Raw genomic sequence first — 16,052 nt, forward strand, 5'->3', positions numbered from 1 at the left:
AAATACACCAATTCTGTCCAAAAGAATGCTGATCACAATAGTCATACTAAATGCCATTAGCCAAAATCATGTAAACTTCATCAATTGCATATATTAAAATCGATACTCTAAATAGATTCTATTGTCCATAAATCCGCATCATTTAATTCTCTTATTAGATAATACTAGCAACTCATTCTCACCATACTCCTTCTACAGGCACATATAGACACATTCATGCATTTTATGTATGCATTTCACAATCAACAAGTATTAAATAAAAATAATATACTTTCATCATTTAACTTCAACTTAACATTTATAATATTTATCATGCATCACTTAACATGACTTCTTGCCCACATAACCATACAAGTTTACACTTCATCTTACATACTTAAATTCTATATAAATATCATTTTCATGTTTACTTCGTAAACCAATATACTTCATAGTTCATGAATCTATACAAATGAATTCATTTTCATTTATAAAACAATCTTTTCGTTTATCAAAACTTTATAAAACCACACTTGAAAATTTTATTTAATTAATTTTTTTTTTCTATATCGAAAGGATTCAATAGAAAGGAAAAATCCTCAAAGCAAAATCACTTATCCATAAGCAACATAAAACAATATGCTTCTTATGGTGTCAAAATAAACAAACATTTCCACAAGTTAATCATACTATCAATATCATGAGTACATGTCAATTTCGAAATTAAAATTCATATTTTCAAAAGTCAAATCTTCAATATATTTCTATCACTTGGAAAACATATCAACTCAAGAAAAAGAACACAAATCCTTTAATGCCTTAATAATATCTCATCTCCAATAACCACCACATCGAATCTCTATCCCTTATTCTCTAAGAATTTCCTCCAAGAATAATTTATTCAACTGGTTTAAAAGGATATAACCATTAATCATCAGTAGTAACCTCAATATATACTCCGCTTACCACGACACCACTCTCCAATTGCTGGTTGTTTCCAATTCAAACAAATATGGCATGTATTTAACTTAAATTACTCATACTCTCACTTCAAAATAGATAAATTCCTACATATATACACATATAGTCCTAGAACCGTCTAAACCTATGCTCTGATACCACTAAATGTAACACCCTCCGCCCAGTCCCGAGAGACCCGACGGCAGATGCCACATTCGGTGCCGGAGACACCATCTTAACTTAACATATAAATCATAAAACTAAAATTATGAATTAGAAGTAATTGAGTATTCACAAGTTTAGCGAGTCAATTTTTTTTTTTTTTATAATAGCAATTTCATTTCATTTTCCTTGCATTTTTTTATATACATTGGGAAAATTCCTATAGAAATATTGTAAGAATATCCTTTTAAAAACTGAGCTCGCCAAACATGTGAATACAAAATACTTCCAATTAAACTCTAAACTTCCAACATCTCCAAATAATCTTTATAAAATAACAACACTTTTATACTTTCATAATTGAATAAATCCTCAATAGTATTTTAGATCCATCAATTAATTGCATTCATTATATCTATCAAGTCTTAATGAACTAATCATATCAACTGACTTCAAATATTTCATATTCAATCAATCTTATTCTTCTCTCCAAATATATACATCAAAATACTTTGTAATTTGCATACTTCAATTATATTTCAAATAACATAATATCTGAAAATGTAACAATTATACATGCAATCATTCTTCATTATATAAATCTCAATCGACTACTACCAAATTAGTCACTTCTGCTTTGATATTACTCTTCAAATCTTCAAGTAGCAACCACGATCTTCAACCTACGCGTGATAAAAATCGACGCGCTGAGTATAAAACTCAGTGGTGCTCATAATTCACATACTTACCAAAGTTGCGATGACAACTTACTTAAAAACAAATTTCATAAAATTATTTACAATCATAAATGCATTAAAATTCAACATACATTTCCATTTATAGCAAAACAAATAGCACATATACTAGTAATTAATAACATAAAGAATTTAATTCTTTATACCATAAATCCTTTACTTAAGACATTTTATCATCATAAATACTTTGGTTCCTTCAAATAAACTTATAATTAATAACATAAATAATTTAATTCTTTCAAATCATAAATTCATTACTTAAACATTATACCAATACATATACTCTTTATTTTTAATACCATGTACCGAAATATTATGCTTTGAAAATTCATTTGATAACATAATCAGTAATTTCCAAAGTAATGTTTACTAAAATAATATGATCTCATTCGTTTAATTGTACAGATATTTTCCATAGGGCTCGCATACACTTAGGAGAAAGAGAAGCAGATAGGTTTTCAGAACAGATTCAGAATGGCCTTAGGTCGCCAACAGATTCAGAACATATAGAGCGCGTCCGCCCTAACAGAACAGAAGACACCCACGTGTCTAGCATATGATCATAGCTTCTTATCAAAATGGCATCAAATGCCGAGCATGCTCATCAGACAGAATAAAAATCAAATCACACATCAAATTCACACTAAGTATATTAGAGCCCAAAATCCTTGTTTTAATTCTTACTTCATATCACTTATCAGAAAACTTGTCTTATTCTTTAGTCTTCTTAAATTCATAATGTAAGCTTACTTTAGAATCATACTAAAACATAATTACTTAACATAGACAATTTCTTATCATATGAAATCATACATGTAAGCTTACTTTAGAACTTAAGTAACTCATATACTTCAACATAATTACTTAATATAGAAAATTTATCATAAATCCCTTTTCGTTTAAAACTTTCTTAAAGTCATAATGAAATCATATTTTCCTTATTCAAAATTCAAAGCACATACACCTTAAATACCCATTTCTTTGTTAAAACTCTAAACATATAAAAGTTATCAAATAATCATACTTATGTCATATATATAAAATAATTAAGTAAGCTTTACTACACCAAGGTGGTACCAAGGGGAGGAATTTCCTTCTCCAATCAAGCATGCTAACACAACTCTTATGCACAAAAGTATCAATTTCAACCCTCATCATGCATTATCTAAATCAATTTCACACCTTTCCAATTTATATCCATTTAAACATATCCACAACAACACTTTTCAAACTTATGTCTTATTTTTGTCAAATAAATCTTAAAGGATACAAAGAATGAAGAGAACTTCATCACACATAATTCATACCTTCATTTATCCAAATAAACCTATGATTCATGACATAGAAAATTTCCAGCATTAATATAACCTTGACCTTTGCTGGGTTTTTAAGACATAACTTAAGTTCTGTGTCTCCAAATTGAGTGATGTTTGATTCATTAGAAAGCTAAAACAAAATAATACAAATGTTATGAAGGGACCACAGCCCAGATCAATCTTTAAGATGGCAAAAAAAAGCTAGGAACACAGACCAACAGTCCAGACCTGATTCAGCAGAACTAATTTCAATGTTTATCAAATTTCTACTTATCCAGACACTCAAATCACACCAATCCAAAACCAGAGAAGTCTCAAGACACAGGGAAACAACTCTCATGAAGAACTCAGAACATAATCTTATCATTATAGTGGTCAAAAAGGGCACTCAATTCAGTGATGCATGTAGCCCGTCATAACAGAGTCAGTTTGGGTGTTTCAGCCATAAGTTGAGCTATATATATCCAAATTGGACACAAGAGGATGGGTTGGAAAGCTAAGGAGCAGACCTACAACTTTCATGAAGGACTCAGACACTAATGGGAAATGCAAGGGATCGAAAAACAGTCCTTAATCACACCCAATAACACTTTTTCCTAATTTCAGCTTACTTAAATCATATACAAGGTAGAGATTTCTACCACATACTAAATACTCATTAAATATCATCTTAAGATCATAATTCCACAAAGAATAACAAGAAAACTTAAGGATTTATTCATCAATAGGTTCTGCCACTCTTGAAGAATGAAGAAGAAATTATTTTCCTTATCAATTCAACATATAAGCATGCTTAGAAATCTCCCAAGAACACATTTATACCACCAAAATTCAATAATCAAATCATTTCATATAAAATTCCCAATTTTCACAAAATAGTATAAACTTCACAAAATCAAAAATTGAAACAAGATAAGAGTGTTTATGAACACTAACCATAAATATAAGCTCTAACAAGCTTAAATCAAACTCTTGAAGCCTTAGTTTTCCCTTGTCTTTGGTAGGAAGTTCTCCACCCTTTGTCCTCCAAATTACTTGAAATTATTCACCAAATATCATTTCTCAAGCTTTAATCTCAAAGATTAAGTACTTAATCAAAGTTTATTGGAGTGTATTTGATGTGTTTAGGAAGTAAAAATTGAAGACCTAAAGGAGAAGAAGAAGAAGAAGAAGAAGAAGAAGAAGAAGAAGAAGAGAAAGGTCACGTTAGATGGAGAGGAAAAGGAAGAAAATATGTTAGCTCAAATAATGGAGTTGACTAAAGGGTAATTTGGTCCTTTCACCAAAATTGGATGGCTAGGATTGAGCAATGTAATTCAATCTAATGGCTACAAATATTCTCCAAATTAAATTCCTTCAAAATATTATTTATCTCCATAAAAATTCTTAAATTTAATCCTTAAAAATAATTCCTCTAATTTCCTTAATTAATATAACACCATCTCAAATTTACTCCATAAAAATAATTTCTCTAATTTCTTTAATTAATATAACAACATAATTCACTATTCACTAATTCTCTAATTTCTCCAAAAAAAATATTCATTACTTACTTTCTACCCATAAAAATAATGTATACATACTCCAAAAATATTAAATAAAATATAACACATAGATAGTAATTTTTCCGGACCAAAATAATATTTATTGCCGGACCGATGGCACTATTCACAGACCGATAATTTACTATTTCAGACACAGAAAAATGGGGCGTTACACATATCCAAGCTTAGTTTGATAAGAAATGGTACTTTGCCTACTGTAATTGAAGTTAATGCAGACGTAGTGAAGAAAGTAGCAACAACAGTGCAACAACAGTGCAACATCCTATTGCAAACATATTTTCCATGTGAGAGTAGTTTCATATGCGTTAAAGGAGAAATGACATTTAGTAGTTAAAAAAAATATGGTCTTTTTATTTAAAAAGTGCACAAGCTGTCTTTATAAAACGTTGCTACAAATCGTCTTCTGGATAATATAAATTTGTGCTTAAATATTGCAAATGTGGGTGCTTGTACTCATGTATTGCACATATATTATTATTACATGTTTTTCCTCTCTCGATCTGTATATAAAAAAAAAATCAATAGTCTTTGTTAAGTAAATGTGTGCAAATTAGAGATAAAAAATACACCATAAAATAAAATTTGGACAAATACAAAAAGTGAACGCTAATTATATCACAAAATGTGTCCACTCTAAAGTCATTGTTCACATAAAAAAACCTATACTTAAAACAACAAACACATGACTGGAAAAAAAAAAATCAGTTCACAAAAACACAATGTGAACACAAAAAATAAACATAACTATGGACACTCTAACATTAGTTCAAACTAAAACAGAAAATACTACTTCAACATTACCATTTATTCATCTCTTGCACTCAGATCTACAGTGTTTCTTCAACAATTTCACTTGAATTTAGGAGTTCATCAACAGAATCCATTGAGAAGTTGTGCAGCATAGGATCTTGACTATCAGGCTGTGTCTCATCTTCATCTACCATTGTTGTAGTTTCAGAATCCTTTTCTTTTTTATTTTCTTCCTTATGGACTTTATTTTCATCATTATTCCCTTGTTTGTCCCCACCTGCTCCAGTATGAGCACCATTTCCATTCTTCCTCACACCTTGAGGAGTGTCAGGCACTTTAGTCATATTGGCATTTGACTAAACACATTCCTTTAGCTCTATCACCTCTGCCTTAATTTCTTCAATATGTGCCCTAGTTTTATCAACCTTTGCATCCAATTTCTGCACTAATTCAAAAACTGCATCCATTTTCTTCATAAATTGAGATGATAATTTTGTATTGACAGTAGCCTTGTAGCCCTTTTTGGAAGGTTAACCGGTTATTTCAAAGTCCTGTTCTCATCCCTATTGCCCCACTATATAACATCATTGTCCTCAACATACTTCAACAAAATCTACCCCTTATCTCTAATCTTGACAATATTACAAGAGTTCAGATACCTCCCATTAATGTTTTCAATTGCTCTAATATTATCTACATGCTCCTCCTTAACATCAACTCTAGCAGCCACAATGCAATTTGAAATTAGCCTTCCATAAGGCAAATGAATGCAATTCTTCCGCGCTTTATACTTTTCTACACTCATAATCTTCGATTGTGTGCAGTATTGTTCAAATATGCCTGCTGAACTAATTGGAACATGCTTAATCATATGCTATAAAATTAATTTTTCATCTTCAGTAATATTGTCCTTCCTACCAAATTTGGGCAAAATTTTTCCACAACCAATTAAATGAAGTTATCTAGGAATTGCCTTCATCCTAGTTCCAACAAGCTCCTCATTAGCATAATTTTGTGCCAAGAACCTCTCTTCAAATTCAGCAACATCATAACCTTCAGGATATTCAGTATCTTCAATAACAAAATCAAAACTACCAGAATAAATTTGAGCAACATGTAAAACACTCTCATTAATCTTAATCTCAAAACCTTTAATAACTGAGACCACAATAATCTTTTCCCTATCACCCCTTTTTGTTTTCTGTACACACATATTTGCATAAAACAATCTAAATAATCGAGGGTATACCATACCCTCCATTGGCATACACTTTCTTAGAAAGATTTCAAAATAAGGTTCTAAGTCTAAACCAAGATCCTTTAACTCATCAAACTCAACCTTTTTTTCAATCAATAATTTTTCATGCATAACAACTTACTTGTAGTATTCTTCACAAGATCGAGACTTAAAGGCATTTTTCCTCATCATTAATTTTCTTTCTAAGATCCTCTTTTTTTTATTCTTCTGATTCAATGGACTCGACCTCTTCTTGAATAATTTTCCTTTTTTTTCGCTGTTTTCTTTGAAGATTGCGAAGCTTTCTTTTTGGGTGAGGACATTTTCAAGAACGAAGTGCGTTTTGGGGCTGTAGATTGCATTCTATACCCCTTTTTTTCTTTTTAGCATCAGATATATCGACTAACTTTCCCTTCTCTTCCACAATTTTCTTCATGGATGAAACCCCACTATCTTTCTCCATTTTCTTTTGTTTGCTTGTCATTGCAGTTTTACTGTGTTTGGGTGCCACGTATAAGTAAAAAATATCATTTGAGAAGAGTCACTAGATTTGCAATTGATGGAGGAAGCGATTTTTTAGGGGTGAAAGCGGTTGAAGGTTTTCAAACTGCAAATCCCTAATTCTTAAAACAAAAGAATTTATGGGCACATTTTTTTTTTTTTTGAAGCAAAGCACTATTGTTTTGAGACATATCATTTAGGTTAAATATGCCTCTAACAATCTCTTGTGCCCCACTTATATGAACCATGCTTATTTTTCTACACGATTAATTTGTCATGAAATATGCCCACAAAAAATTTTCTATATTTAATACAATATTTAAACTTTGTTTACCACTTTCTTGTTTTTATAAAAAGTGAGTACTCTAAACAAGACAAATTAAGAGTAATTTAGATTTTTCATTTTGCCATAGTTAGGCTGCACGTGGATCGAATTGAGTCAGGTTTATTAATTTAAAGTACCTGACTCGTATGTGCGAGTTAGTGATTTTTTTGAACCAACTCAACCCATTAAATGCATGAACCCGTGGATTATAAATGAGTTGGGTTAAATACGGGTTCAACGTAAATTCGCTGGTCAAATAAATAATAATAATAATATTATTTTTATTATTTTTATTATTTTTAAATATAATATAATTATTTAAGAGGAATTGCTAAAAATAATTAAATATATTTAAAACTTAATTATACAATAACTTCCACAAACTACAAATATATACCAATAATGATATTAAAATTAAATTTTTTAATATGATCATTATTATCACCATCATAATCATAATCAACAATGAAAAATTAAATTTCCTAATAAGAAAGACAATAAGTAAACTTAAAAATAGTTAGTAACCTAATTATGCAATAAGTTTTAGACTATAATATATTCCAATAGTAACAATTCAAAACAAGTTTATACTAAAGAAAAAAAAAAGCAATTAAAGGCAATATATACTAAATATGGAATAATTTAATATTTATATTCAAAATTGCAAATCAAACCAAATTAACTAAATAATTCATAATCACACACACACACACACACACACACATATATATATATATATATATATATATATATATATATATATATATATATATTTTGACATTGTTTATAGGTTAGATCAGGTATGCGAATTTATTTAGTGAATCTGTGATCCAACTCAACCCATGACTCGTCCAACTAAACTCATTATATCTTCAAACCAGTCAGATTGAGTTTGATTGGATTGGATCACTCAAATTGGATCGGTTAAAATGGGTCATGTACAGCTCTAGCCATAGTTCAATTTAAATAACTTTATCTATACAAGTGGAATACTAAAAATGAAAATTTTATCTATATGAATGAAATGACGCAAGTATTTTCATCCAAGAAGGTGAAATTAAGCGCCAAAACACTAGCTAAACTTTTTCAACTTTCCCAGTAAAAAACATGCAAGAAAGAGACAAAAAAAAAAACAAATGTTCGAGTTTCCAAGGAGAGTTCAAAATAGAACTCATTAAAACGAGCCACGTGTATTTAATATTAACCAGCAATTGCAAAACTGATGAGAAACAAAAACAAAAATAGTAACGCGTAATCTTCTTCTTTCATCTTCCTTAAAGATCACTTTGTTTCCTTAGATCTATGTTTTTATTTTTGCAGCGATAATGGAGAGGTTACCTGCAGATCTCTGTCTCAAGGTTTTCTGCTGGTTGGATCACCAAAACCTTGCAGCTGCTCTCCAAGGTCAAGTAGCTAACATTCATTCATATTTTGGCTCTTTTTTTAATCCAAGAACAGAACTTTCTTATTTTATTTGTTCGGTTCTCAATTGTAGATTAGATCGGTTTTCAATCAGTTCAATTTCTGTATCTAATAATTTGTAGCCCGTCTTTTCAGGTTAAAGCTATAAAAGGGTCAATTGTCAATTTGTTTATTGTTTTAAGCTTGAACATGAAAAACATTTATGAAGGATCTAGGATCTAAAAATCTATGGAAATAGAATTACATGAGAAATTGTCAAACGCATATGCTCTATTTTGAGAATTATTTATGACGGAGGAAGCAGTAGAACTAGAACCAAGTGAGAGTTAAATTAGCAGTGAACTTCTAGTTTTAAAGCTTTCTTATATGGGCAATAACATTCTTTGTTGTTGAAAATAAATAGTGCAGATTTGGCAATAACATTTTCATTTTTGCTGGATTTCCTACCTTTTTTTTGTAGCATGTTATTGACATTGCAAATTTGAATGTATAGTTTGCAAGAAGTGGAAGGCTTTGGCCTCAGATAATGTTCTGTGGTCTAATCTCTTCGAGGAGAGATGGGGAGGAGATCGGGCTGCTTTCTTTGCCCCTATTGACTCAAAGTCATGGAAAGATGTGTATGAGGTGCAAGATCGTTGTGATCGAGTTGGATTGTAAGTTCAACGCCAATGTCTTTTTTTTTTTTAATTCTATTGTTGCTTATTCAAGTTACCCTCTAGCTAGCTGCACCAATTACACAATTAGGCATACTAATCGATCATCAATAACAGAAAATATGTGATGATAAGTTCTTATTCAATTGTATAAATGATAAACTTCATTAAATGGTTGTATAACCTGTCATATTTGTCGAATTCCTGGGGAGGAAACATACTTTCACTTTTGAAACACCAAATTTCTATCAAATTTTGGGATGATTGTAGCCCCTGAGGTTCAACAATGATATCTATTTAACATTCTATTTTACGCCTTGTTGGCTAGACCAAGTTTCTTTATAATGTGAATATCACTTTGTGATGGTATTATTATGACTTGGAGCGGTTGCTCCAATGGGGTGGAAATAGCCAGTTTTGGTGATCAACTAGAGCTCAAGCCCGTTGTAGTTTGGTTTTGGCTTAATTAATTACATATTGGTTTGGAGAAGACATTGGAAGCAGAAAATAGTTTTCATACTGTTATCGAATGCTTGTCTAGTTAAGCTCCAATGTTGCATTTGGATAAATGGAACTGATGTTCAAGCTCAAGCTCTAATGTTCAAAATCTTAAATTTTCAAATCAAATGTGAATCCAATGTGATTTACAATAATAAGTGATAAATTGTTGTGATTGAATGAAGATGTTGGTTTTTTACATGAGCAGGGGGCTGAAGATAATCCGAGAAGGTGGTGATTACTATCTTGTTCACCAAGGGGAAATCCAAAGATATTTAGGTTCGAGGAGACGAAATGAAAGGGCTATAAGTTGTCCACCAAGTTCAAAAGGGGAGCTTATGGCAGATAGATCCATGACAGATGAGGAATCCTGCTGCCGAGGGATATTGGACAAAATATTTTTCTTCATTGGAGATCTGGAAGTTGCATCAACAGAAGCTAAACGTGTTAGGACTCAATGAGCAGGCATCAAGATGCTGTAAAGCACATTCAAAATGTGAAATTTCTCTCTCGCCTGCATTAGCATAGATCCCCATTATCGATGTCTGTATATTAATTTATTGAAATAACCCTTCTCTGGTGTTTTGTGTAAATACTGTCTGCATTCATATTGAAGGTTAATGTATTATTTGCGTGAAATAAAGTGCAGAGTAGAACGGCTGATACATGAACATGCAGATAAGAAAAAAATAACAGCAAGCAAGGGAATATTTGTACATTCAACCCAGTCTTGATGCTTTAGAAATGCCCCTTACCCAATTATCAAGGTATGCTTTAGAAATACTGAGTGCCTCATGATAATGAATAGTTTAAGCATATCGACCTAGGAGAATTCATGATCAGGAGAGAGAAAAGTCAGGCTAATTAGACAAAGTTTTGAAATGTTTTAAAAGCACCGAAAACTAACAAATTGAGTTATATGAATGCCAATAATTAGTCTACAATTCGATTTCTTATGATACAGTTTTTGATATTAAATGTACTTTAATTATATTCACATTATAAATTATTTTAGCTCTTCTTTTATTTTTCACTAACAGTTCATAAAGGATTAAATTGCATTTACTTCTTGAAATACATGGAAAAGTTAAATGAAAATGGAAAAATAAACCGTGAATAGAATAATTAAGTAATAGCCAACGCTTTTAACACAATAGAAGATAAGAGTTAAACCATTTAAGCGCTTCAAATCTTACATCGCAACAAGTTATGGTGTTACAGGTTATAAAGTAGGATACACTTGCAAATCATTGGAGCATTTGTCAGTCATAGAAGTAAGCTAATGGAGAAAATTGTAATAGATCACTTGGCAGTTACTACTCTGGTACAAATCTATAAGACTTGGCTCAGAAAAAGAAAAGAATAACATGAATTACTCATTTACTCTGTAGACATTTCCTACAAAGGACTCATTGATACACTTACTTTCGAAACTAAAGACAGCCATAAAAAGAATCACAATAGTGGCGCAAGCAGCTTTTCCTTTCCTGATTTGTAAAGAAAACCTGCGTTTTTGTTTCTTTCCCCCCTATAAATGAATCCCAATTCAAACAGAACCGGACAAATGTATAGAATTACTGTGATTGTTTCTAAAAATCCCGGTTTTTTAAGCTCATGCCAATCAAATATTCAATGGCTCCGCTTCAGTGTCCTTTTCCCTTGCTGCCCAATCTTCTGTCTCTGCAATTCAGAAAGCAACCAAATGTTACAGGAAGCTCTTAGGTAATATGAATAACAAAATGACACATGTTTAAGAAGATAAACACAGTAAAGATGAAGTATTAATGGAAAAGCAAGGATTATACTTGGCTTATCTGCAATCTGCATGAGCCGCCTCTGCAAGATAGATGCCACAAAGAGGAAAATCGAGCACATGCCGAACATAATGGTGATAGGGAATGCATTAACCTGCAAAAGAAACCAAAGGAATCATTTACGTGACATAATGGGGAATCATTAAAATATGCATTCTTTCAAGCTGTGTGAGAAAAATGGTGGCTGGCTTTAAGAAGATATTGTTGCAGAATTGAGCAAAGATAAGTATTTTCACATCAATTTCCATAAGGTTAAATTTTCACCAACCACAAATCAACACCAACGGATTTGTTTTGAAGTGGTATGATTAAAAATCAGAAATACTAGAATAAATGCAGAAAAAAAAAATGGTGTGATTAACCATGGGTTTTTCCAACCCTGTAAACAATTCCATAGAGACTAGTCCTAATGGATGCAGATATGTTAAGCAAAGCACACAACATACATTGTACAAAACGATGCAGACGAAGATATTCAGAGGAATGCGGAAGAAGTTCATAATAGTGCTTCTGGCCTCCTCAGGAATATACTGGGATCTCATCTTCATAATTGATGGCCAGAATATCCCAACACATGCCTCAAAGGTACAGAAACCAAGAAGCTGGATACAACCTGAAATTGAGATACCTCCACCTTTCACTCCAGAAGGCAAAGGTAAGAACTGTTTCATACAAGAGAAGTCAGATGCTAAAAAAAAATGAGAAAAAGGAAGGTGTAAACCGTGGATGAAATCCATACATACATTGGTTGCAACAGGAAGCGTAAGAGAGATAGAGGAGATAACAAAAACAATCTGCATGTAGCTTTCTACCCTGGATGATGAGCGAGCCATCAATCGAGATGCAAGGGAGCTTCCCAACATTGATGCCAACATGAATGTTGCAAAAATAAAACCATGAGGAATATCCTCTTCATTTGGGCTCAAAGCAGGTGTCCAAAGGAAAACAAAGGTATACATAGAGCCTTCAAACAGCGACTGAATGGCACCAAGCAAAGCAATTTTCTCATCTGAAGCACATTTAATACAACTTTAAGAGGGAAAAAAATGAAAAGACAGAAAAATGGAAAAGGAATGTTAAAAATATAAATGCTTAGAACCATTGATCATGCTGGTCATAGGTGCACAAGCAACAAGGAAGAAAAGAAATGAAAGTAAAATTAGCTTTCCAAATGTCAGATTGAGAATATGTATAGTATAAAACAAGTGCTGGGCTTTACCAGAAGCAATGGCCACAGCAGCACCCCTGAATTGGGTAAACAAGTCCTTGCTCTCTGAAGCGTCTCCATAATTCTCGGTCCATGATGATAAAATAATGGCCATTCCGATTGCAAGAAAGCATGCAGCAGCATCAAAGGGAGCCACAGGCCCAAGGGCAAATGAATCTACAAGAAGGTTTCCAAACAGTCCAGACAAAATAGCAACAAGACCATTTCCCAGAAATATTGCCTTTGAGAAAGTTAGGGATAGCCATTGTTGATCAAAGCCCCTCTACATATATCAAATGAAAAACAGAATAATTTCAGATGATATAGCATTCAAAGTCGGTTATGGTTTTAATGAAATGATCATAACAGAGAGTAACAGAAAAAATATATATATATGGACGGTTATGGTTTGAATGAAATGATCATAACAGAGAGTAACAGAAATATATATATATATATGCTGAGCACAAAGCTCTAGGTTCAAAACTTGCTTGGAAATTAAGACTGTAAAAATATTTAAGCCTTTGTTTGGAGGGATGCAAAATATGGGAAGATGTAAACTAGGGGGTGAAAATGCATTGGAATTTTCAAATTACCTTGTTTGGTTTGGGTGAAAATAATAAAGAGGGTGTAAAATAAATTTATTTTACCTTGTACAATTTTCCTCCCAAAATGGAGTGAAAATAAGAAATAATGGGTGAAAAGTTACCATTCATATATAACAATAATAATAATAATAATAAAATTATTTTACACCAATCCAAACAATGAGTGCAAAATATTGAGATAAAATGAATAGTACCATTTTACTTCCTTATTTCCTCCTTCCTTATTTTACATCCCCTCTCTTCCCAAACATAGTGCAAATCCAAAGATGGAAAGACAAATATCATGACAAGCATGACATGCAAAAACAGTTTTGAAATAATCGGACAACTTAAGACAATAGAAACAGGTAAATCCAGAGTTCGGAATTCGAAATGCATAACAAACATGACCAGAAAAAGCAGTATAGTAATTATTAAAAAAATCATGTAAAAACAGCCTATTCAAATAAAAAAAAGGCAGGCAAGCAAAGAAACTGTCAAGAACTCCTGGTTCTGCTTTGCAAAACATTGAGTAATCAATTATAATTGTAAAATATTTTATCTTAGAGCCAGCAATTGCACTAAACACTAAGAAAAGAAATGTGATTCCTCACCTTGTTGTGCTCTGCAACTAGCCATGACTCAAAAGCTGAAAATAGTAGAGAAGTGGCAATACCTCCCAAAACACGGCCTACCATCAAAACTCTGTACTGAGGAGAATGCTTGGTAATACAGCTAAGTATGTATGTTATGCAATAAGTAATGCATGCCCTCTTCCGACCCCTGGATACAAAATATCGCATATGTCACCTCAGGGAAAAAAAATAAAAAATTAAAAAAACATAATGGTGATGAAAGAACTGAAGAAAATAAACTCACTGTTTGTCAGCTAAAGAGCCAACAATTGTCCCAAACAACATTGAGGACCCAAATCCAGCAATAAAAAGCTGTCCAATCTCTCCTTTCCCAAAACCATACTGGCTGTAGAGGAAGTACACATATGGACCCTGCAACCAGTCCCCAGCTGTTGCCGCAAAGACAATGCTTGTTAGACAATGAATTGCAAAATTATCAACGCGGACAGAAACAGTTGAATCAACAACTTACTGAATAAATAAATAAATAAATATAAACATTTATGTGCAAGATGCCAATATCATACCTCAAAATTCTAAATAGTAATTACAATTAAAAAGCTAACAGTGATCTTTGAAATTGCACGAGATTTTCATAGTTTCAATGGCAAAACTTAATTTGAAAACTACTAAGAAATAAAGTAAAGATATATGCATAAACTCCATTAATTTGAATGGTAAGACCGGGATTCAAACTACATTGCCGCTTTATCATTTCACAAGCTACATGATAATTCTCAAGCTATAATAAACAACAACAAGAGGAATGATAAATGTTTCAAAAATAGTAAAGCTAATCAATATAAGAGGATATATGAAGCTCAAATTCTACCAAAAGAAAAAAAAAAGACACCATTAAAAAGTTCTACAACAAAAAAGCTCCCAAGACAACGAAAACATTCAGACCCATTTTCAGACGAGGGTGAATCCCAGATCCCATATGCAAAATTGAAGAAATTTTCTAGTTTTTACAATCTAAAACAAAACCACACCAAAATTGCATTTCTAATAAAACAAAAAATCAATCCAAAAGAAATAAGAAAATTAAGTCAGAGATCCACATACAAATGCAAGAGCAACAAAAAAGAGTGAGATCTAAAAGGAGAGAAATGAGATCTATCTAAGGAGGAACTGAAATAAAGAAATTGGGGGATTGGATTACCCATCATAAGAGAGTAAACAACAAGGTAATTGTTCTTGAAGGAATTGAAAGCAGGAGAAGTGTTGATTCGGTCTTTGGTTGACTTGCTTAGCTCCAGTAGTGCAACTACAGCCCCCAATCCTCCAAAAACCAAATAGTAAAAAACCTCCATTGCTCCTTCTCTCTCTTTCTCTGTAGAGTTTTGATGGTAATGTAACCTCTCTCTACACCAAGCTTCTATCACTTAAAAGAGGAAGGACATATATATCAGCTTCAAGAGCACTTGGCTTTTAATCCCCTGCGTTGCATGCATTTCTATTAATTGCGACGGAAGTTCAAATAACATGGTGAGTTAATTTTTAAGATTTCGAGGAAGGACACCGCTAGTCTACTAAAAATCGTGAATATCATAATTTATTATTTATATATATTTTTTATATGTGATAATAAAATTTTAGATATAAAAGTTTTTAATTATAAATTTAAATTTTTAATTAATTCTCAATATCTCAATTAAGCAATATTTTTTTTAAGCATCAAGTGAA

General features: G+C 31.9%; 2 protein-coding genes across 2 annotated transcripts; one reads left to right on the plus strand and one right to left on the minus strand.

The window, feature by feature from the left end:
• Positions 1–8,771: 8,771 nt before the first annotated feature.
• On the plus strand, positions 8,772–10,766 carry LOC105644008 (F-box/WD repeat-containing protein pof10). Its single transcript, XM_012229253.4, has 3 exons — positions 8,772–8,954; positions 9,466–9,625; positions 10,332–10,766. Exons 1-3 carry the CDS (start codon positions 8,876–8,878, stop codon positions 10,582–10,584), a joined length of 492 nt encoding a protein of 163 aa, XP_012084643.1. The 5' UTR covers positions 8,772–8,875; the 3' UTR covers positions 10,585–10,766.
• A 632-nt stretch (positions 10,767–11,398) lies between these two features.
• On the minus strand, positions 11,399–15,770 carry LOC105644010 (uncharacterized). The gene is made up of 8 exons (XM_012229254.4): positions 15,529–15,770; positions 14,611–14,755; positions 14,346–14,514; positions 13,157–13,427; positions 12,681–12,946; positions 12,384–12,599; positions 11,929–12,031; positions 11,399–11,803 (listed from the first exon to the last, which is right to left on the minus strand). The coding sequence occupies exons 1-8, from the start codon at positions 15,677–15,679 to the stop codon at positions 11,745–11,747; spliced, it is 1,380 nt and encodes a 459-aa protein (XP_012084644.1). The 5' UTR covers positions 15,680–15,770; the 3' UTR covers positions 11,399–11,744.
• Positions 15,771–16,052: the final 282 nt, after the last annotated feature.

The sequence above is a fragment of the Jatropha curcas genome, chromosome 5 (assembly GCF_041381405.1).
Source record: "Jatropha curcas cultivar XTBG-Jc1 chromosome 5, XTBG_Jcur_1.0, whole genome shotgun sequence".
Taxonomy (NCBI): domain Eukaryota; kingdom Viridiplantae; phylum Streptophyta; class Magnoliopsida; order Malpighiales; family Euphorbiaceae; genus Jatropha; species Jatropha curcas.